General features: G+C 40.2%; 1 protein-coding gene across 1 annotated transcript in view; it reads left to right on the top strand.

Moving 5' to 3' along the window:
* Positions 1-23,721, top strand: part of UBN2 (ubinuclein 2) — an 82,714-nt gene extending 58,993 nt beyond the window's left edge. The window contains 3 exon segments of the mRNA XM_030932567.1: positions 7,965-8,193; positions 8,613-8,705; positions 13,273-23,721. Of these exon segments, the coding sequence (XP_030788427.1) occupies positions 7,965-8,193; positions 8,613-8,705; positions 13,273-13,322 (372 nt within the window). The 3' untranslated portion in view covers positions 13,323-23,721.
* The last annotated feature ends 289 nt before the right edge of the window (positions 23,722-24,010 follow it).

The raw sequence follows: 24,010 nt of genomic DNA, 5'->3' as shown, positions 1-24,010 counted from the left end.
AGCAACGTCTAATGAGAAGAGTTTCCCCTTGCTGTATGTCAAGGTTTCCTGCTGTTCAATACAGTCTAAGGGTTGATATTCAATATACATTGCATACATTCAGTATACGTATATTCAAATCATCATTCTGCCACTGATGTAGGCATAGGAATGACTAGATGCCAGAATTCTAATGAAGAGCAAATTCAGCTAACTGGTAATTCATTAATTGAAATCTAGGATTAACTGATGTATGTATGTACGTTTACTTTCATCAGAAATAAAATAATAAAAACAAATTGATATTAGGGATTATATGTTAAAATGTATATAGAGATGAATGAATAAAGGCCTTTCCTTATGAAAAAAAAGTATGTGGAAGATTGGAGTTAGTCTGCATTACTGTCTATATTATCATTATTAAAAAGTTTACTCTTGGCCGGGCACGGTGGCTCAAGCCTGTAATCCCAGCACTTTGGGAGGCCGAGACGGGCGGATCATGAGGTCAGGAGATCGAGATCATCCTGGCTAACATGGTGAAACCCCGTCTCTACTAAAAAATACAAAAAACTAGCCGGGCGAGGTGGTGGACGCCTGTAGTCCCAGCTACTCGGGAGGCTGAGGCAGGAGAATGGCGTAAACCCGGGAGGCAGAGCTTGCCGTGAGCTGAGATCCGGTCACTGCACTCCAGCCCGGGCGACAGAGCAAGACTCTGTCTCAAAAAAAAAAAAAAAAAAAAAAAGTTTACTCTTGTTAAGATTCTTTTTTTTTTTTTTGAGACGGAGTCTCGCTCTGTCACCCAGGCTGGAGTGCAGTGGCCGGACCTCAGCTCACGGCAAGCTCCGCCTCCTGGGTTTACGCCGTTCTCCTGCCTCAGCCTCCGAAGTAGCTGGGACTACAGGCGCCCGCCACCTCGCCCGGCTAGTTTTTTGTATTTTTTTTAGTAGAGACGGGGTTTCACCATGTTAGCCAGGATGGTCTCGATCTCCTGACCTCGTGATCCACCCGTCTCGGCCTCCCAAAGTGCTGGGATTACAGGCTTGAGCCACCGCGCCCGGCATGATTCTTAATTTGATCAAAGGAGTAAGTAAAAAGATAGCATAAATGGTAGTTCCCTGCCCTGTATCCTCCTCCTAGGGTTAACTACTTTTAACCTTTTCAGCATTTTCTTCTTTGTGTTTTTAAATAAGAATAATAAATGGAAAACTCTTAATTTTATCAATTTTATAAAAATTTGGGGAGTTATTTCTGGAATTAAAAATTCCTTTTTATTTTCATTTGCTTCATTTTCTTTGAACTTAAGATTAAATCTTTCTTCATCCTTTGTCATCTCTACAATCTGTCAGTTCTGTTTTGTTCCCAAAGATCTTCCTGTATTTGATCATTTATCGCAAAAGAACCCCTGTATTGTCTAACAAATAATTGGTTTGTCAGCATGGAGGCTACTTGGCAAAATACGCATTTCTGAAGACTAGCTACTCCCTCCTGGTTTTCTTCCTCTCCCAAATGGCGTTATGATTTGGAGACTGAAGTGTTCCTGTCTTCATATCTGGTCTTTTTTTCTTTTTTCTGTCTTACTGATTTGACTGAAGAAAAGTTTAATAATTCATTAAGGTCATTTCTATCCCTTGACGAAACTAAAGTTCTTTTTGTTCTAACATAGCATCTCAGTGAAGTCTTACCAGCTATCTTATGGCCTCTAGAACCTGTCTATAGCTCTCCAATACTGAAAACAGATTTCCTATCTATGCCTGTAAAGCATTCACCTTCTGTCTGAAAGGCATCTGTGGGTGTCTACTCATTTGCAGAGTGAAAATGACAGGTCCTTTAACAAATAGCAAAAGGTAAACTCCTTCTGGGTTCAGGTTGTTAGCTCTGCTTGCTTTCTATTTAATAACTTTCCACACAGGGGTTTCCTCCTGTTTCTTACCCTTCAATTGACTGATTTTCTTTGAATCTTGTCCTTGCCACTTTATAATTCCAAACATCATTCATTCATTAAGCAAATGTTTATCGAGTGTTTACTATGTGCCAGGCACTCTTCTAGGTGCTGGGGAAATAGGGATGAACAGCATACTCAGCATTCCTGCTCTCATGGAGCATATAGTCTATGTAGGAAGACAAGCAAAAATACAAGTTTTATGAAAAAATAAAATTTGTAGGATAATATGATAAAGAGTTATTGCTGCCAGCATAAAGAAGGTGAAGAAGGTTTGAGGAGGTAACATTTGATCTGAGAATCGAATGAGCAGAAGCCAACCATGTGGAGAAAAGGGGAAAAATAGTTCAGGCCAGAGGGAGCAATTGTATGAAGACACTGAGATGGAAAAGAGCCTGAAGTGAAGGCCTGCATGGCTGGACCATGGAGAGAGAGTGGTAGATGGTGAGATCAGAGAGAGACCAGAACCATGTCATGGAGGACCTTGTGAGACACAGTAAGGACTTTGGATTTTGTTCTCTGTGCAGTGGGAAGCTATTGGAGTTTCTTAAACAGGGGACTGGTATGGTCTGATTTGCATTTCAAAAGGTTACTCTGAGTGTTGTGGGAAATAGGGGATCAGTGCACTCACCGAAGTAGAGGATGTGGTTTAAAAAAAAATTTAATTGCAGCCGGTCGCAGTGGCTCACGCCTGTAATCCCAACACTTTGGGAGGCCGAGGTGGGTGGATCACAAGGTCAGGAGAGCGAGGTCATCCTGGCCAACATGGGGAAACCCCGTCTCTACTAAAAATGCAAAAATTAGCTGGGTGTGGTGGCATGTGCCTGTAATCCCAGCTACTTGGGAGGCTGAGGCAGGAGAATCACTGGAATCTGGGAGTCGGAGGTTGCAGTGAGCTGAGATCGTGCCACTGCATTCCAGCCTGGCGACAGAGGGAGACACCATCTCAAAAAAAAAAAAAAGATTAATGCCCACTACGGGAAGAGCAAGGTTTCCCTTCAGTGTTTTTTCCCCTGGGAATAAAATGTAGAGGTCACGGAAACTATTTTTGACTATGGGGCATAATCCTGAACTATTTAGCTGCTTCATGCTGACTTCTTGTGCATGATCCCAGATTATGTCAACATTGGAGCACCCCACTGCTGAAAGGTCTCCATCTTTTAGGATAGAGAGATTTGCAAATACCCGTGTCACATTTAGATTATCTGATGCTTCCATTTATATTTATAAACAAAGTGGATATAGAAGTTACTTGAAAGTGTAAAATATTAGGCATTTATGGCATAGTATCACTTTTTTATTGCTCTACTTGAGTTATTTAATTTTGGAAATTGCCCTGCCTAATTTACATCTTGCCTTTTTTTTTTTTTTTTTTTGAGACAGGGTCTCGCTCTGTTGCCCAGGCTGGAGTGCAGTGGCGTGGTCTTGGCTCACTGCAGCCTCCACCTCCAGGGTTCAATCACTTCTCTTGCCTCAGCCTCCCGAGTACCTGGGATTACAGGCAAGCGCCACCATGCCCAGCTAATTTTTGTATTTTTAGTAGAGACGGTGTTTCACCATGTTGGCCAGGCTGGTCTTGAATTCCTGGCCTCAGGTGATTCACCCACCTCAGCCTCCCAAAGCGCTGAGATAATAGGAGTGAGCCATAGTGACTGAGCCTCATTTTGCATCTATTTTAATGCTTCAATTGCACTCCTCCAGAAAAGCTTTAAAAGATTCCTTTTATTAACAGTATTTAATGTTCCTCACTAGGGAACTCCAGTTGGGGCACACAGCCTTGGAAACTCTTTATCATTCCAACACTGCAGTAGAATTATGATTAAAAGAAGAAGCAACTCTGATTAATTTTTTTTTTCCCCCGAGATAGGGTCTTGCTCTGTCTTCCAGGCTAGAGTGCAGTGGCGCAATCTCGGCTCACCGCAACCTCCGCCTCCCAGGTTCAAGCGGTTCTGCTGCCTCAGCCTCCGGAGTAGCTGGGACTACAGACATGCGCTACCATACCTGGCTAATTTTTGTATTGTATTACTTAATTATTGTAATTTCGTATTTTTAGTAGAGACAGTTAGTAGAGACCACCATGTTAGTCAGGCTGGTCTCAAATTCCTGATCTCATGATCCGCCCACCTTGGCCTCCCAAAGTGCTAGCATTACAGGCACGAGCCACCGCACTGGCCAACACTGGTTCATTTTCTTTTTTTTTTTTTTTTTTTTTTGAGACGGAGTCTTGCTCTGCCGCCCAGGCTGGAGTGCAGTGGCTGGATATCAGCTCACTGAAAGCTCTGCCTCCCGGATTTACGCCATTCTCCTGCCTCAGCCTCCCGAGTAGCTGGGACTACAGGCGCCCGCCTCGTCGCCCGGCTAGTTTTTTGTATTTTTTAGTAGAGACGGGGTTTCACCATATTAGCCAGGATGGTCTCGATCTCCTGACCTCGTGATCCTCCCGTCTCGGCCTCCCAAAGTGCTGGGATTACAGGCTTGAGCCACCGCGCCCGGCCACTGGTTCATTTTTAAGTTGATGCGGGATCTTTTCTATCCTGATTGCATTAAGATACTATTATCTCTAACTTGGTAATTTTTTCCTAAATGCACCCACTTTGTATATCGTAGTTGGCACAGTACAGGAAAAGACTGGCAAATAAAAACTGTCAGGTTCAAACATGGAGTGGTGAAGGTTTGTACTTACATGTGAGAAAATTTTGGCAAAAAAGAAAGAATGGGTTTGTTGACTATAATGTCATCATTTTATGATACCTGAAAACTAAGGTTTCAAGCCTAAGTGACTGGAAAGAATGGAATTCCCTGGTGAAAGCAGTTGACAGAAGATGGGGGAACCCATTGGAGAAGATGATTTCAGCTTTGGATATGTCAAGTCGGTGCTAGATATTCAAGCAGAATTACTCAGTTAACTCTCAGATATACAGGATGGAAACTGAGATGAGAGGCCAGAACTACGGATATAAATTTCAGTTGTAAAATTTGTTATTTTTATTAACAAATAAAGGAGAACAGGGGAGGGAGGCAGTTAAAGAACCAGAAAGAAGGCCGCTTGTGGATATTCTTCATTTGTTTGTTCAGCAGTGGCATAACGTCTTAAGTATATAAATATATGTAATGTTATGTGGCATGTGTGTGTGGAAAGATTGTCTGCATTTTTCTTATACATTAAGAAATACCCCACCAGAAGCAAAAGGACAAAGATTTTTAAAATAATAAGTCCTTAATTAATAATGCTTATTGATACACATAATAAAACTGGAAAGAGCTAACATTTATTATTTTTAAAATAGTCAACAAATTCCATTTTCCTGATCAAATTTAGATTTGGAGGTACACGGTGGCTCATGCCTATAATCCCAGCACTTTGGGAGGCCAAGGCAGGCAGATCACTTGAGCACAGGAGTTCGAGACTATCCTGGCCAACATGGTGAAACCCCATCTCTACTAAGAATACAAAAATTAGCTGGGCATGGTGGCACATGCCTGTAGTCCCAGCTACTCAGAAGGCCGAGGCAGGAGAATTGCTTGAACCCAGGAGATGGAGGTTGCAGTGAGCCAAGATCGCAGCACTACACTGTAGCCTGGGCAGCAGAGTGAGACTCCATCTCAAAAAAACAAACAAAGAAAAACAAAATACAAAGTTTTGACCTGGAAAATTTGGATTTGGTAAAATAAGACTACAAAATAAATCTCAGAATGACAGAAACTGTCATAGATAATATATGATAATGAGAAAATTTGATTGTATCAACTCCCTGTTGGTAAGTAAGTGCACATAGAAAAGAAAAATGTTGGCCAGGCATGGTGGCTCATGCCTATAACCTCAGTGCTTTGGAAGGCCTAGGTGTGAGGATTGCTGGAGCCCAGGAGTTCGAGGGTAGCCTGAGCAACATAGACCTCGTCTCTACAAAAACATTTTAAAAAGTTAGCTGGGTCTGGTGGCACACACCTGTAGTCCCAGCTACTTGGGAGGCTGAGGTGGGAGGATCACTTGCACCCAGGAGTTTGAGTCTGCCATGAGCTACAATTGTGCCACTGCTCTCTAGCCTGGGTAACAGAGTGAAACCCTGTCTCTCAAAAAATAATAACAAATCTTTTTTTAAAAAAATCAGCCGGGCGCGGTGGCTCAAGCCTGTAATCCCAGCACTTTGGGAGGCCGAGGCGGGTGGATCACGAGGTCAGGAGATCGAGACCATCCTGGCTAACACGGTGAAACCCCGTCTCTACTAAAAATACAAAAAACTAGCCGGGTGCGGTGGCGGGCGCCTGTAGTCCCAGCTACTCGGAGGCTGAGGTGGGAGAATGGCGTAAACCCAGGAGGCGGAGCTTGCAGTGAGCTGAGATCCGGCCACTGCACTCCAGCCTGGGCGACAGAGCAAGACTCTGTCTCAAAAAAAAAAAAAAAAAAAAAATCAAAATGGAAAAAATTTAATTGTTGTGTAGAAAACTGTTCAAAGAATTAAACGAGGTATAGGAATACATTTGCCGGGCGTTCTGGCTCACGCTCTAAGTCTAGCATTTTGGGAGGCACAGGCAGTGAGGAGATCACTTGAGCCTAGGAGTTCAAGCCCAGCCTGGGCAACATGGTGAAACCCTGTGTTTAATAAATACAAAAAATGTTAGCCAGGTATGGTGGCATGTGCCTGTAGTCTTAGCTACTCGGGAGGCTGAGGTGAGAGGATCACTTGAGCCTCCAGGAGGTTTGAGATGGCAGTTAGCTATGATTGCACTGCTGTACTCCAGCGTGGGCAACAGGAGACCCTGTCTCAAAAAGGGGGCGGAGTTTGGGCAGGGGGAATATATTTAAGTAAGTTCTCTGTGAAAGCCCATCCAGGTCAGCATATTTCTTATTTTATTTTTTTAAAGTCCTCCCTGCAGTCCAAATATGTTAGCATATTTCTGATTTCAGTGTTTTTATTCGTAAACATGGCATCAAAGCCCAGGTAGGGGAGTGTGAAAACACTATCCAGTTTATCTTGTACCTTAAGAAGTGTAATTTCAGAAAAGTAATAAAGTGAAAACCGCTTTCAGGAGTTAAGTGACTAGAACTAAGGAAACTGAAGTCTGTCATTCTGTTTGATAATAAAAGGAAGACAAATTAGATAGTGGCTAGGAGTCGAAGAGCTAGAATAACGGCATGGTTATAAAAAGAAATAATAAGTTTCTGTATCTGAGAAGGCAGAGGAAACATGGAAAAGGTGCAGTACTAGATATTTGTACAAGAAAGTTCTACACGGTGAGAATTCATGGTGTGTGTAAGGTGGTTAGCTTTGGAGAAGGGCAGGTGAGGCTCATGGCGAGGAAGAATGCCTCGGCCTGGTCTCTCTAAGCTGATATGATGACAGTAAAGGATCCTGGGTAGGGCCCTGAAAGCAGCAGTCTAGAGCAGCCACTGCAGGAAAGATGATGAGAAATAGTAAAGTGGGCCGGGCGCGGTGGCTCAAGCCTGTAATCCCAGCACTTTGGGAGGCCGAGGCGGGCAGATCACGAGGTCAGGAGATCGAGACCATCCTGGCTAACCCAGTGAAACTCCGTCTCTACTAAAAAAATACAAAAAACTAGCCGGGCGAGGTGGCGGGCGCCTGTAGTCCCAGCCACTCGGGAGGCTGAGGCAGGAGAATGGCGTGAACCCAGGAGGTGGAGCTTGCAGTGAGCTGAGATCCGGCCACTGCACTCCAGCCTGGGGGACAGAGCGAGACTGTCTCAAAAAAAAAAAAAAAAAAAAAGTAAAGTGAGCATTTTCAGAGACCCAGCCGAAATTGCATGGGATTGTTTACTCATGGTTCAGGTATTTGGGCTAGGAGGCAAAAGTGGAGGAGTGCGAGTGTAAGGTTGGGAATTAGATTGAGAGAGTGCGTGAGTGTTCATATAAGTGCCACTAAAATAACAGCATCTGAGGAACCTACGGTGGTAATGAAGAGCCTGTCTCACAACGTTTCTGTCAGAGCAGATGTAAAGCACAGTCTTGCATCTGTGAGGATATTATAGAAAATAAATCAATTTGGATTACTTTATTTCTTACGTATTTTGACCCCTGGTTTCTGCACAGTCCACAGCAGGAGCATCATTATTGGCTAATGCCTCACCTCTGACTCTCATGACATCACCTTTGTCTGTAACAAATCAAAATGTGACTCCTTTTGGGATGCTGGGTGGCCTTGTTCCAGTGACCATGCCCTTGTTTCCCTTGGAGATATTTGGCTTTGGAACGGACACAGCTGGAGTGACAACCACCTCGGGATCTACCTCAGCCGCTTTCCACCATAGCCTAACTCAGAGTAAGTGGGGCTCTTCTATTTGCTTGGGCTGTCTAGCTTGACAGAACAGGAAACCTTACAAATTTATTCTAATTAAGAGTAGTCCAGTTGGAGTTAATGAAGATTATAGTTTTTTCTTAAGAAATGCAGTTTATATATATAGTAAGTAAAATTATTGGACACCGGGGTTTTATATACAGTTTTTAAGCTATCTATACCACATTTCCATCTTAATGAAATTTTTAAGAGGAAGTCAGTTGTGTTGGGTTATGTGTGCATACATACATTAAAATAAGTAAATTTTTAAAAACGTGCTCTAGTTTTAGAAGGCCTTTGAAGTCAGGTGCTGTGCCTGCATTACATAAATCAGTTTTAATTTTTGAACTAAAAGGGTTCCAATCTGAATTTAAAGATGACTGACAAGTCTGTTTTCCTCTCAGATTTACTCAAGGGTTTACAGCCAGGAGGAGCCCAGCATGCAGCAGCGCTTTCCCACTCACCTCTGCCTGCACACTCACAGCAAGCATTTCACGGTGAGGACGCCATCTCCTTCTTCATCTCTTTCTCATTTGTATAGGCTTGTAGATACGGATTATACTTTTCTGAAAACAATGTGAATTGAATCACAAAGGCTGGAAAATGCAAATTTTCATAGACTGAATCCTCATTCCTCATTAGCAACTAATTCCTTTTAAGAGGAAGGAAATAGGTAAACGAGATCTTTTGTAACCTAAAAGCCTTTTTGAAGGTGTTTATTATGTGGAAATGATGACTGAGAGGATTCATAAGATGGTTAAAAGTTATGTATAGTAATGGTAATTGTTTACATTTATTGAAAGCTTACTAAATGCCACATAGTCTTATGACAGCTTACATGGATAGCTAACTTAGTCCTTAGATGACGGTCTCCATTTTACAGATCACGAAACTGAATCAGAGAGCTAAGCAACTTGCCCAAGATAATATACGACTTGCCCAGATAACAAAGGCTTGATCTGAGATTCAAACCCAGGAAGTCTGACTCCATGACCTGTATTCTTAGTCATTAAATGTCTCAGCATTTTAGCAGAGATGAAATTAATATGATCTTGCCAGGCACAGTGGCTCACTCTTGTAATCCCAGCACTTTGGGAGGCCAAGGTGGGCAGGTCACTTGAGGTTGGGAGTTCAAGACCAGCCTAGCCAATATGGTGAAACCCCGTCTCTACTAAAAATACAAAAGTTACCTGGGCCTGGTGGCACATGCCTGTAGTCCCAGCTACTTGGGAGGCTGAGGCAGGAGAATTGCTTGAACCCGGGAGGTGGAGGTTGCGGTGAGCCGAGATCACGCCACTGCACTCCAGCCTGGGCAACAGAGTAAGACTGTCTCAAAAAAGAAAAATTAATATGATCCAAGCTGTATGCATTATGTCCTTGTAGGCAGCCAGATCGCTCTGAAATCTGACATTAGGCAGTCAGATTAGGCAGTGTGCCAAATACACTGGGCTCCAGCTTCTCGTTTTCCCCAGCAGTTGACCTCCATAGGCGCTGATATTATTCTGAAGCCCATTTTCAGGATCTTTTGAGCAGAAATAACTGCTCAGCTGCCCTCTTAACTTTGGAAGTTGACTAGGCCTCACTTTTTTTTTTTTTTTTTTTGGCCACTGAATCAAAATAAAAATGATCTTTGAACCAGTTTACATTAACCACAGTATAGAGATGGGAACTGAGGAGCAATCTTGAGGCAACAGATTGCCATTAATCCTCCGAAAGAAGTAAGTGGTGAGCTGTCCCAGTCTTATCCTTGAGAATGAGCATAAAACCACAGTTATGTAAAATGGGTAACAGAGAGTTGTGGCACAAATGTCAGCAATCCCAATCTTCCTGAACTCTGACTAGTTTAAATATCTAAAGAGAATTGCCCTGTGACTAAAGCAGTTCCTCCCTGGGTGTAGACAACTGCTTGGTATAATGAATCCAGCTGAGGGTAGTGTACTCATGAGCAGATTGGCATGAATGTGGCCACCTGCAAGGAATTAAACAGGCAGGATTCTCATGGCTCAGAAAGACCCCAGTGTTCGCTCTTACATGAACTATCTCTTTTATCAATGCAGCACTGCTATTCCAGAGGGAGAAAGGAAATATGACTATCAGTATTTTCCAAATAACTAAAGTTAAAAAGTTTAAAATTTTTCAACCAGGCATGGTAGCTCATGCCTGTAATCCCAGCATTTTGGGAAGCCAAGGCAGGCAGGTGACTTGAGTCCAGGAGTTTGAGACCAGCCTGGTCAACATGGTGAAATGCTATCTCTACAAAAAATTTTCTGGGCATTGTAGTGTGCCTCTGTAGTCCCAGCTACCCGGGAGGCTGAGGTGGGAGGATCACCTGTAGCTGGGAGGTCGAGGCTACAGTGAGCCCTGATTATGCCACTGCACTCCAGTCTGGGTGACAGAGTGAGAGTCTGTCTCCAAAAAAAAAAAGAATTTAAAATTTTTCCCCTAAGAAACATTTTAAAGTATAAGTCACTGAACTTGAGGATCAGACTTGGATTTTTGAATTACAGAACTACCAGTTTGAATAGGTTTAACTTGTTTGAACATCACTTTCTCTTGCTTGTAAACTGGAGACAACAAATGTTTTTAATGACTTCATATGAGAATTTAATAAAAAGTAATTGATTTAAAGCTTCTAGCATGTCACCTGCTGCATAGTAAGAGCTCAATTAATGTTAATTAATTTTATCTAGTGTAAAAGCTCAGTAAAATTTTTCTGTAGGCCGGGCGCGGTGGCTCAAGCCTGTAATCCCAGCACTTTGGGAGGCCGAGACGGGCGGATCACAAGGTCAGGAGATCGAGACCATCCTGGCTAACACGGTGAAACCCCGTCTCTACTAAAAATACAAAAACTAGCCGGGCGAGGTGGCGGGCGCCTGTAGTCCCAGCTACTCGGGAGGCTGAGGCAGGAGAATGGCGTAAACCCGGGAGGCGGAGCTTGCAGTGAGCTGAGATCCGGCCACTGCCCTCCAGCCCGGGTGACAGAGCGAGACTCCGCCTCAAAAAAAAAAAAAAAAAAAAAGAATACAAAAAACTAGCCGGGCGAGGTGGCGGGCACCTGTAGTCCCAGCTACACGGGAGGCTGAGGCAGGAGAATGGCATAAACCTGGGAGGCAGAGCTTGCAGTGAGCTGAGATCTGGCCACTGCACTCCAGCCTGGGCCACAGAGCGAAACTCCGTCTCAAAAAAAAAAAAAAAAATTTTTTCTGTAAAGGGCCAAATAGTAAATATCTTAGTCTTTGCAGTCCATGTGGTCTCTGTTGCCACTACTCAACTGACCATTGTAGTGAAAAACAACCATAAGGAGTATTTAAACAAATGAGTATGACTGTAAATAAAACTTTACATACAAAAGCAAGCAGGGAACCAGATTTGGCCTATGGGCTGTAGTTTGCCAAACCCTGGTCAAATTTGTTCCTTTTCACCTGTGTATTTCTGCCATTCATGACTCTTCCCTCAGAATAAAAGGTTTCCTTTCCCTGTCCTTTGCTGTCAGACCTGGGTTGTCTTTGAGGCCTCATTTTTCTTGCTAAGGCCATGACCTGTTGGAGACTTTCTCCATATTCTGTTGGCTCTCCAGGTCATGGGGCCCTACCCTTGCCCTGGTATCCCCCTTTCCTCTCCTCCTGGCCAGTTTTTGTAGGTAATTTAGTTGAGGATTAAATGCAATAATCAACATTTTTTCTGCAAGCATTTAAACAGCAGTGTGTAAAAATAGAAATTATTTTGAGCTGGCACACAGCAGTAGTCCCACTACTTAGAAGGCTAAGGCAGGAGGGTCGCTTGAGCCCAGGAATTTGAGGCTGTGGTGTGCTATGATCACATCTGTGCATAGCCACTGCACTCCAGCCTGGAAAAACATAGCAAGACTCTCTCTTTAAAAAAGAAACAGCCGGGCGTGGTGGCTCACGCCTGTAATCCCAGTACTTTGGGAGGCCGAGGTGAGTGGATCATGAGGTCAGGAGTTTGAGACCAGCCTGACTAATATGGTGAAACCCCGTCTCTACTAAAAGTACAAAAATTAGCCAGGCGTGGTGGTGCGCACCTGTAATCCCAACTACTCGGGAGGCTGAGATAGGAGAATTGCTTGAATCTGGGAGGCAGAGGTTGCAGTGAGCCCAGATCGCGCCATTGTACTCCAGCCTGAGCAACAGACTAAGACTCCGTCTCAAAAAAAAAGAAAAGAAAGAAGGCCGGGCGCAGTGGCTCAAGCCTGTAATCCCAGCACTTTGGGAGGCCGAGATGGGCGGATCACGAGGTCAGGAGATCGAGACCATCCTGGCTAACACGGTGAAACCCCGTCTCTACTAAAAAATACAAAAAACTAGCCGGGCGACGTGGCGGGCGCCTGTAGTCCCAGCTACTCGGGAGGCTGAGGCAGGAGAATGGCGTGCACCCGGGAGGCGGAGCTTTCAGTGAGCTGATATCCGGCCACTGCACTCCAGCCTGGGCGACAGTGAGACTCTGTCTCAAAAAAAAAAAAAAAAGAAAAAGAAAAGAAAGAGCATTGTCCCATTAGCAGACTTTTCTGTCACTTAAAGCTAGGTTAGAATGAGCACACAGACTCAGCTGAATGTTTTTCACTACAGATTAAAAGTTTGCTATGTTTGTTTACACAGTCAGGAATTATGAAATGCTGTGTCCTGGCTTGAAATTTTATTTCACTTACAAAAAAAAGTGAAGTTGACCTGTCTTCTAAAGGAATTGAAAGATGTAGTGGGTCCCTCTGAGGTGGGAATTGTGTCTTCTGGTTCCTTTATAACCCTCTTACAGCATTTGACACAATTGGTGGGGACGTAAATAATAAAAACTTATTGAAATGGTATTTATAGAACACTGAAAACCACAGTCATTTGAGAGAAGAGGATCATTTTTCTTGAGTTTTTATCTCCATGATGTTTTATCAACCTCTATAATGCTATATGGCATGCAAGATATTAAAAGTTATATCTTTTCCGAGATGTCATCCACAAAAGATAAAAGTTAATTGTTCTTTTTGCTTTGTTTTTCTTACCTGGTTTTTTTAAACATATGGACCCATACCAATTTAATATCTCTTTTTCTCAGATGGAGGCCAAAGTAAAGGGGACTCTAAATTACCACGGAAATCTCAGTGACTGCCCAGCAAGCAAAGGAGACGAAATGTTTAGTTGACTGATGGAATCTACCTGATGGGAAAGTACAATGTGGTCATAGGGCTGCTGTTTCTGTCGATGTTTACATTCTCTCGTCCCAAGCACTGTGGTGAGGAGGAAAAAGAAAAGAAAACATTACTTGAGCAAAGCCAGGTGCAGGAGGAAGAAATGCTTTTGTGCAAAGTTAGTGACCTTTGGTCTCTTCTAAAGAATGACAAAGTTACCGTATTAATAGACTTGAAAGAGACTCAGTTGTCAAACCCACAGAAATACAAATTTGATTTTTCCCGGGGGAGGAAGAAGGAAGTCAAGAGAATTTGGGCAAACTCCATCCATCCTGGGGGTTGGATCTGAACACTTAATAGACATAATTGCTAATAAAAGGCATTAAAAACTGGAATTAGGCCAGTTTGTCAGGAATAACGATCATGTCTATTTGAGTGGACTGTGTAGCAAATTTGCCACAAAAAATAATAACAATAGTGATTCTATCTCCGATATACAGTAGCTGAAGAAATACCATACACTCAAAAATCCTGAACAAACTTGAATCTTCTCCAGTGTGTAGCAACTCCCCTAAATCAGTGGACTAAAGATCCTTCAGGAAAGTTATTTTAGCACAGTGATATATATTATTAAATCATCTAGATTTTTAAAAATCAGGAAGTTGAGCCTGTTGCTCTTAAGAGATGAAACCTAGATGTCCCCTTTTTGTAAAAGGGTCAATTTCATCTTCCATTCAGAAGCAGGTACTTAACTCTTTTCTTCAGGTGATTTGTGCATCTAGTATTGACTGGTTAATTCTTATTTCCATTCTTGATGTTAAAATGTGACTGTGTTCACATTTTTCTCTTGAGAAATGGGGATCTTTACAGGGTTATTGCTTTGCTGCTATCAGCCCTTGCAGCAACATAAACTCTTAAGTTTCCCCAATTCATCTAACTTCACAACTTCTCCTTCTGTTCTTTTAGCTAGTGGTCCTTCAGGTGATTATTAGCTATTGGTATAAACAGGTAGAAGTGTACACTATGTTTCTTCATTGGTCATTCAAATGGCATGAATATAGTTTTCGAATTTTTAAGATGGTATTTTAAAGGGAGGAATCACATTAGGATCACAATCACAATGTATTTTTATTCCTTGTATCCCGTGTAGTGAAATTGTTTGGAGCATTTGAGATCCTAAAGCTTTACTAATATTTACTCAGTGTATTGATATGTGAGTAAATCTGCAGCAAATAAGACTCCTTAGTTATTATAGCTTCCTTATGCAAATAGCATATTCAACAAAGGATGTTAAGGGAAAAATTTATGGTTCTCCTTGTGATGTGATGTTTTTTTTTTTTTTTTTTTTTTTTTTTGCTGTATTATTCTAGTTTTTTAAGCTTCTCTCTATATTTTCAAACTGTATCAGAGAATGGTGTAAACTCTAAATGGTATAAGCTTGATCCATTTATAATGACACACTAACCTAAAAAAACAATAGACTGGTAGTGGCAACATTTTTTGCATATGTGTTTATTACACATTACCCTATACCGTTAGATTACTCAATTAAGAGTATTAACCAGGCCCTTTTTTCTTTTATACGCAAAAGTCCCAGATATCCTACAGGACTGTGAATAAATAACCACAGATCTGTTTAGATCTGTATGCCTATATTTTGACTTCAAAGTCACATTGGCTTGCTTCCTAGCAAAAAAAGTTAATAAATAACTGAAAACTTTAGTTCCAAGAACTTGTTACAGTAAAGGGAAAGGATTATTTCAAAGGAATCACTGATATAATTTCTTGACTCTAAGAATTTAGTTTATCAATAAAACAAATATGGATATAGTATGAACCCCAGTAGATATTTTGGAAGGATACTGGAAGGATGTCGCAGAGGTTTGACTTGAATTCAATACGTTTGATGAAGATTTGCTTGGTTTCAGTTAGGGAAGCTTGCCCAATTTTTTTGTTTTTTTAAATGTAGTGGACTTCTTGCTTTTATGAAAATTGAATAAAAAGGTCTTTGCTTAATACTAGGGGAAGTGATGAGATTTTCCTTTGGGAAGGTAACCTTTGTTTTACTTCTCATACCACAAGAGAAGTCGAAGTGCATATTAATCTCCCTTCCGGAATACTTGTATATATGTGTGTATGTATATATACATACACACATATTCATATAAATGACTAGTTTGAGTCAAAAAATCATTTGAATTTCTTAAAACCATCAATTCTGAATCATGCCATATGAAGATCCCTGGTGACTGTCATCATTAGAAAAAAACAGGATAATCAGTTCTTTTCCCTGTAACATTTTATACTAACCAATAAAAATATCTGAAGGCCCTTGGCTCCAAGAATATAATATGGAGATTCTTCTGTGTTCTCTTTAGTCTTGATTCCTTGAGGACTGCTGTCAGATCCCTACTTTAAACCCCCATCTGCACTGACAACTTACATTCATTTCAGTCAGGACCCCTCTTTTATGTTGTATGAATCAGTCAAACATCCTTGTATTTCTGTATAGATAAAGTATGATCAGAGAGTTTCTACATGTAAATACTAATCTATTTCTTTTCTAGATCATAACATTGAAAAAGGTGCCCATACTTTATGGTCACCTGTCTTTACCGTTTTTATTACTAAAAACAAACATATAAATTGGTTATTTTTTAGCACAGAGACTTGTGACTCATACTGTATTTTTGCACTTAAAAATCAAATTATGTTATTTTTTAAAACGGTGAGTCATTGGAAAGGATATCTATAGAGCAACGTGTATTTCTGAAGAGCATTAGCAACATCCAAATGCAAAAATAATTAGCACACGTGATTATATCCCACTCCTCGGGATTCTTGATTCAGGAAGATTAAGCTGTTTGTTTTCAACTGTTTTATATTTTAAATTGCCTTCACTGATATATAAGCTGTTACTGTACATACAAGTTAATCCTCAGTATTCACAAGCAATAACAGTCAGCAGAGTTGTCCTCGGAGATAGCTGTGCTGAGCCTCAGTTGGAGACTGGGAGCAAAGTGTCAAGCTCATTCAGAGCATCCAGAATAAATGCAAGCAATAATTTCCACTATAAGTCAATTATAATTCTTATATGCTTTTGAGGTTGGAGGGTAAATGAAATCATGATTTTAAAACAGCCTGAAGGAAAAGGTTTTGGGAAAGGAAATGAGGCTAATCTGTAGTCATAAAATTCTGATACTTTGCGGGAATTAGAAGATGGTGATAGTGCATTCTTTCGTGCCCACCACCCCTCTGATGGATGTTGTTAGCCCAAATTACATTTTTCATATCATGGACATTGAATAGGGTTTATTGAATCACGAAGGTAAGGGGAAGAACCGGGCACATATGTGTTGGAATACTGTGGGTTTGACACCTGGTTGAAAACAACTTATTGGACATGATTTTTAACCCAGGATATTTTTTTCCCAAAGCAGATCTAAATTGTTTACTACCCAGGGTTGGAAAGGGCAGGCACCTCTTATCTAGTCTTTCTCCTCTGGTTGCCCTCTCCCACACCCCTTTCCACCTATACTTGGTTCAAGACATTTTCTGAAACAAAAATTCTACTGTTATTCAAACTGCCATTGGTTATGAGAACTCTGTGTCCTTTGGGATCATCTCTTAGAACTCCAGTGATCTATCATATTTGCTGCTACATTTGTAAAATGAACTTTGCCTGTATTGGTTGACTTTAATCTAATTTACAGTTCTTTATTTCTAGGATGTTTTGTCCTCTAATTTGACTCATGTATAGAATTAGGATACTTTATTTTAGGAGTGTACCATAAAAGCACACTGGTCCCTATGTTGTTTTTATTATTTAGGTTTGGAATTTCTGTTTGCTTTTTTGTTTTTTGTTTTGTTTTTTTAAAGTTGGAAATAGAAGAATGAGAAAAATCTATAATCAGGCCAAACTTGAGAACTGTCCTGTACTTCAGCACTGTAATTCTGCTGACCTAATGTTCTCAAAAGAGGCACTTTTACTTTCTGTTGTGCATGTATGATTGTTGTTTTTTGCTTTTGGGGGGACTTTTGTGTTTGTAATAATGAAGCGGAAGAAAAATGCAGTAGTAGATAAATGACTGATCACAAACATGTTATGCAATTTTATTTTATAAAATTTTAAGGGGAAAAGTTTAACTCTTTGTAAATCATTTCTTAGCTCTGGTAAAATGCTTATATTACTCCTCTAAAACATGCTCAATTCAGGCCTTTGTCTTTGTTAAGTGCCTTTTTTCTTTCTTTTTTCCCCTCTTTTGAAACCGTTGTCAGATTATCTTAAAGTACAGACTGATAAGTCAGGGGATTGAGGAGGAAGAATCTCACACTTGCCAACGTCATGTCATGCTGTAACCCTCTTCCTTTTCTTTCTATGTATATGGATATATATGTAAGATACATACATTACATATATATAAAACTAGGAGCTGCTGTACCATTGCATCCTTTCCAAATACTCCCCTTTCAGTGTTTGCAAAACTTCTGCCTTGTTTATTCCATTGTTTTTAGTTGATTAAAGTGGGTGGATTAGAAAAGTATCTTTTCGGCCTGGCGCGGTGGCTCACACCTGTAATCTCAGCTCTTTAGGGGGCCGAGGCGGGCGGATCACGATGTCAGGAGATCGTGACCATCCTGGCTAATATGGTGAAACCCCGTCTTTACTAAAAATACAAAAAATTAGCTGGGCGTGGTGGCAGGCACCTGTATGTAGTCCCAGCTACTCGGGAGGCTGAGGCAGGAGAATGACGTGAACCCGGGAGGCGGAAGTTGCAGTGAACTGAGATCCGGCCACTGCACTCCAGCCTGGGCGACAGAGCAAGACTCCGTCTCAAATAAAAAAAAAAAAAAAAGAAAAGTATCTTTTCACAAGAGGCCATCTTTGCCCTTTGAATATCTGCTTGTAGAAGTTAACAATAATAACACACACCCACGTCAGTTACTACAAGTAAAATAAACTTAGTGAATCATTGACTATTCTTAGATATAACCCACTTTTCTTTGCTCTTTAATCTTGGCATAAGTAATACAGGAGAAAGTATTGGAATAACAAGAGTACCTTGCAAGTCACATTGGTAAGGTGCGCTAGATTAAACGTGAGAAGGCTAGCGTTAGAACCATGATATGGTATCTAAATAAGTTTAGAAGGAAGTTAGCAACTTGCAATGTTAAAAATGTATCATTTTCTTCTGGAAAATGATTTTTGAAGAAATCATATAGCTGCATATCTATCTGTTAAAAGGTTAATAAACTCAGAAGTAGAAAGACTTCAGATGCTGAGGAAAACATTCGTATAATCTATAGCATTCTTGCGAGATTTTCCATTTGCTTTTTATTTGCTAGATAATTACATTTGGCTTAATCTGATTTTATTGTTATTTAGATTTCTCCCTTGAGCAAAATAACATAATTTTCAGTATCTGAGATTCATCGATTTCTTGTTGAAAACAAATAGACATGTTAAGGGAGACCAAGTTGAACCATCCCTCAAACCCAGTACTAATATACCTAGTAAGTGCCCCCTTTTCAATACATTCTAATTGGAAAGAAGAGACTAGTGGCTTAAAAGGAAAAAGCAGAAGTTCCTGGTAGTGTTACCTGATAGCAAAACTTGACAGGCAGTTGGAATTCACAAGTGTTATTCTTGAATGACTATGTCTAGGGGGAATATCGTTTAACCTTCGTGCCTCAGATTACCCATTAGACAATTGGGTATAATCATATTCACCTACCTCCCAGGGATATCAGAGACTTTACTATTTCAAAAATATTTTGAGTTTTTGTAAAATGTCCTATGTAATTAAAAATAGTATTATCATCTTCCTGCAGAGGCTAAAAAATGTTTTCCTTATAATAAGTATAAAAAGCACCCTATGATTTTTAAATTAAAAAATCACTGGAATTTTAATTTAGATACGTATTTGTTATTTAAACATCTTTGAAGTGGGATAAAATGTTTAGTTTCAGGTTAACAAGGGAGAGGGATAACACTAAGTTTAAGTAGTGTTTGTTGTTGTTTTTTTTTTTTTTTAGCCCTTTACGGTGTTACTGTGATTTTTGTCAAGGTTATGGAGCTAAAGTTAGATAAAGTTATGATGCTTGGTTGTTGGAGTTGATAAATGATCCTGGAAGTTTTAACTGCCTCACTTTCCCATCCTCTTAGTCTAATTTCCTTTTATTGCTTGTTTGGGGACGGATAGCTAAGCTTTTTAACTTTCTAAGAATGAGTAGGATGTCTCCTCATTCTTGCAAATCAGAGATTGTGTACACTAATTCCATTAACTGTAGGTGTATCCAGCTCTGCACTGAAGAGGTGAACACTACACACAGCCAGCTGGGTACTCTTGTAGCCATTGCACCTTTGTAATTCATGCTTCTTCAACCCGTGAAAGAGGTGGAGCCATCAGCTGCTCAGGTTGTGAGAAAATGGGAGACGGAAAGCAGGATTCACTTTCTAACTGGGTCGGGGTGGGGAAGGTCAGGGTAGAAGGAAACATGTTTCTCCCAGCTCCCAGGAAGAGACGAAGATCATTTTATCCCACCTTCCATCCCTGCATGTTAAGTAGTACTACTACATAGAATTTTCCCATTATCATTGAAAATAGTAACAACAGGAAAAAAAATGGATGCTGCAGTTTTAGTTGGGGCTAAATGCTGAGCAATGATTGTTGGAGTGTGTGTGTAAATTTAAATTGTAGCACATATTCAGGGTCAGGAAAGGAGAATGTGGGGGATGAGGAACCAGTTATATCAGGTTCAAGTGAGTCAGTAGAAAGCACCAGGTCCAAGCAGACAAAGCATCTGGTTAATTTCCAGAATTGGCTAAGGTCCATTGAATCTCTAATGATGGGGGGGGGTGGTGTGTGACTTTTTGGGTTTTTGTTGCTTTTTCCAGATAAGGCCTTAGTTAGTAGCCTCTAAATATCAACTATGCAGACAAACATACTCCTTTTTTTTTCACATTTCCCTGTCTTTTCCATTCTCAGATAACAAATGTTAAGACCCAAAGAAATAAGGCATAAGGGTTTTTGTTGAATGTGTGTTTGTTCCTCTAGGGAAAATTAACAGAAGCATAAAATAGAGATACTTTGTGTGTTCATCTATCCTAAAATGTGAACTCTGCATTCAAAAACTATCTACAGATCCTTTCACTGGTGCAAAGCTGTAGTTAGTATTGTGGAATGTCTTTGGGTTGTTAATGATAAAATCATCCCAGTGTTCAATTCTGAGAGTTTTAGATTATATGACACAATGTTCAGGTTTATAGAGCTGAATGGGTGGTCAAACTCTAATTAAAAATAGCTTTGAATATTAATGTTGAATTCTTCTTTCTTGGTTTCCTTTGCTCTTCATTCTTTATTCAGAGCTCTTAATTATATTGCTACTCTAGAATATGAGTTGTATATTAGGAGTCTGGGGAGGAAAGGTTAAATTGTCTTTTACATCCTCTTCTCACTCACTCTGGCAACCTATCCTGTGTGCCCATAGAACTGAAAAGTAAAACCCTGTGCAGGCCTGCTTTAGAAGACTGTTTACATCCCAGCAGAGGACTCAGGCAGGGACTCTCTTAGGATTTTCATCAGACTGCCTTTGAATAATGTGATATTAAATTGTATTTTTCTCATAGACTCTCAAAGTACCACTTGCTTGAAAGTAGCTACTTGTGATCTTTAATTTCCTCATATTGTAATAGTTCTACTTCTCTGTCTTTCCTGTGTATCTCCATTTCATAGTGGGTTAGTACTTAAACGTCCGACACTTTTCCAAACTGTTAAGTCAGGAATGCTTTTCAGAATCGCAGTAGTATTATTAGGGTCTCTGTATCTGGGACTTACAGTCATCAGTGGTCATCACTGGGACTAGAGGGTTTTTTTTTTTTTTTTCCTCTTCTCCTTTGTATTAAAAAATAGATTTTGCTGCTGTATAATGTGGCATTTCATGACTTCCTCTTGTTACTTTTTCAAGGTTATTCTAAAGAGATGGAGATCTTTATTAGGAGCTGTTTCTCATAACAGTCTGCCTTGCCTATTTTCTACTCCCCCTGAAATAAGCCTACTTTTGCAAACAGGCCATATGAATCAAATTTTATGTTTGTTCCTCACAAAATTTTCTATACATTATTTGTTCCCACTTTGCTAATAATAATAGAATGATTTTATTGTAAATCTGTTTTAAATATTTTATAATAGAACACTAATGAAAACCTAATAAATATAAGCAAGATGACTATTACCCAAGATAACATGGAAATACTTCTGTTTTTGAAGTTAACAACACCATCTGCCCTCAAAGCACATTTAGGTGTATCGACCAAGACCAGCCAGTTGACATGTGTTTCTGTGTGACAGCCTGCCCATCAGTTGTCAGCTCTTAGCTATCTTGTGTTCGCTGTGCTTGCAGCCATAATAAGCTTTCCTGCTTTTCTGCTTATCCCTCCTGTTTGTAGGGTTAGTGTGCTCTCTGTCAGAAAATTGGGTTTTCTTTACTGTACCTGCAAAATTACCAAGGGTTACCCCAATAGTGTCTAAAGGAATTAAAAAGAACTTATTCTCAGTTGACAGAAGTATTACTGTTTTACATAGTTAATTGGAAAGTTGGCCAACTTTGGTCACCTATTTTTGAGTCTTGGCTATGCCTTTGTAATTAATTACATATACCTTCTGAGACCTTCAGATAATCAATGGGCCCTTCCCCATTAGAGGTAGGTTCCCAACCTACAAATAATTTCCTGTGATCCATGGCAAGCCTCCAGAGAAAAGATTCAAGCTTTGCACTGCCCTTTTGTTGGTTGTCACTGAAAACTTACTTTATTTTAGAAGGTATCAAAAATACCAAATTGGTCTTTCAGAGAGTATGTAAATCTGGGGCTTGCCCTTACATTTCATTTGTTAAACACCCTCAAACTTAAGAAAATAAATCTCCAGCTGGTGACAGTTTTGTGCCCCCCATAATATATTAATCCAAATCTACCAAGGTAACTAAGTGATGGGTGTTTTCTCTCTTTTCTTACAAGCAAGAAAGTTTATTTGCAGTTGTAAAAATGATTACAGAACTCCAGGCCTATTTGCTGTAACTGATTGGAAATAATGATTCTGATTTTTAGTCTGGGTGAGCACATACTTCTAACCCTTATGGTGTGAATTTTGATAAGGGAAAGACTTGTTTGGTAGCCCAAGGAAAAACAGGATGTGTTTATACAGTGAATGTTCACTCTGCAGAGGAACTTCCCTCCAGTTACATCTTCCTCATACATTAGCCACCTCCACACCTGACATAGGTGCCAACATGTTTCAAAACCAATCTCGAAGGAGCCTAAAGAGTTGATGGTCCTCTAGGTGAAAGGCACTAATTACTGTATTGCATTTGCTTATATGGAGGTGTGTTTTTGCTAACTTGAAGGGATATACTGTATTTCAAATAAGTGTGTGACTTAATATTTTGGGATTTTTTTTTCCTCCTTTAAAAACTGGACCTGAACACAAGCTTTGAGTTGATATTTGTAATAATCTCAGGACCTGAAAGATTGTAGCATTTAGTGTGTCTTAAAAATTATGTACTGTACCAGCCATGGATTTTTGTAAATATACCTGTCTCCCTTTTTTGTATTTTAGTAAAAAAATAATAATAATAAATTTAAATAAAAGGGGGTGGTGATGACATGTGAATGGGTGTGGGTATGTGTGTGTGTGTGTTTGTATAAGGCTCTTTTGAGATGAACTGGTGCTTGTTTAATTTCCAGCTCAAATCGGAGCAGGAATATGGACAAACTGCTGCTACTGAACCCTGCACTGAGCCGAGGTATTTCCATTTGGTTAATTAAACGCTAGCTACCAGGAAATGACGCAGAAGTCACGTTCTTCTTCCCACTGCCATCTTGCCTTTGCATTCTCAGTTCTACGTGCCCTTTGAACTTTAATGGTAAAACATTTCAAACTTTGGGTGGTTTGCTTGTCTCTAGTTTTTAGAAAGCTCTTATCACTCCTTCCTAAGAAAAAAGAAGGACAGGTAAATTTTTTTAACCAAAATCACACATTTCATAAAACCCTGATGAATTTTGGATATGTGAGAGGGCATAAACATTCCTAAATATGGACCAGTGAATTTAGTAAATTACTCCCATGAATATACTCCTTCAGTGCAGGGATTTTTGTGGGTTTTTTTGTTTTGTTTTGTTTTTTAATTTTTTTGCAACAGCCTTGCTCATATTCCAGGTGTAGCTAGCAAACCCCTGTTTTTGAAGCAAGAGCCTTATTTGATTCAGTGTAGGTGTTTCCTGTCTATCCTTTGTGACAGGGCCTTTTAATGAGTGTTTTTTCTTTTTGTATATGTTACGTGTTTGTTGTTGTATTAAATAAAGAGGAATGTACATACTACCCTCGTGTCTGTTGTGTTATTGAGTTACCTTGGGTTCTAACAAAACACTGTCAGCTCTGGGGGAGTATCTCCTGCCCATATCACACTGTGCTAGGCTTACAGGGTACAAGAAGTAAAGGACACAGTCTCCTGCCTCCCAGTATACTCACAATTTGCAGTCACATGATAAGTTAAAAGATAATGGTTCAAAATTTGTCACAAAGGTGTGGTCTGTTGCCACCTGACATTTGAGTTCACAGTGGGGAAGAAATGGGACTGGAGTAATCTGGGAAGACTCAGTGCGATAGA

The sequence above is a fragment of the Rhinopithecus roxellana genome, chromosome 6, assembly GCF_007565055.1.
Source record: "Rhinopithecus roxellana isolate Shanxi Qingling chromosome 6, ASM756505v1, whole genome shotgun sequence".
Taxonomy (NCBI): domain Eukaryota; kingdom Metazoa; phylum Chordata; class Mammalia; order Primates; family Cercopithecidae; genus Rhinopithecus; species Rhinopithecus roxellana.
This window is presented reverse-complemented; position numbering and strand designations above follow the sequence as displayed.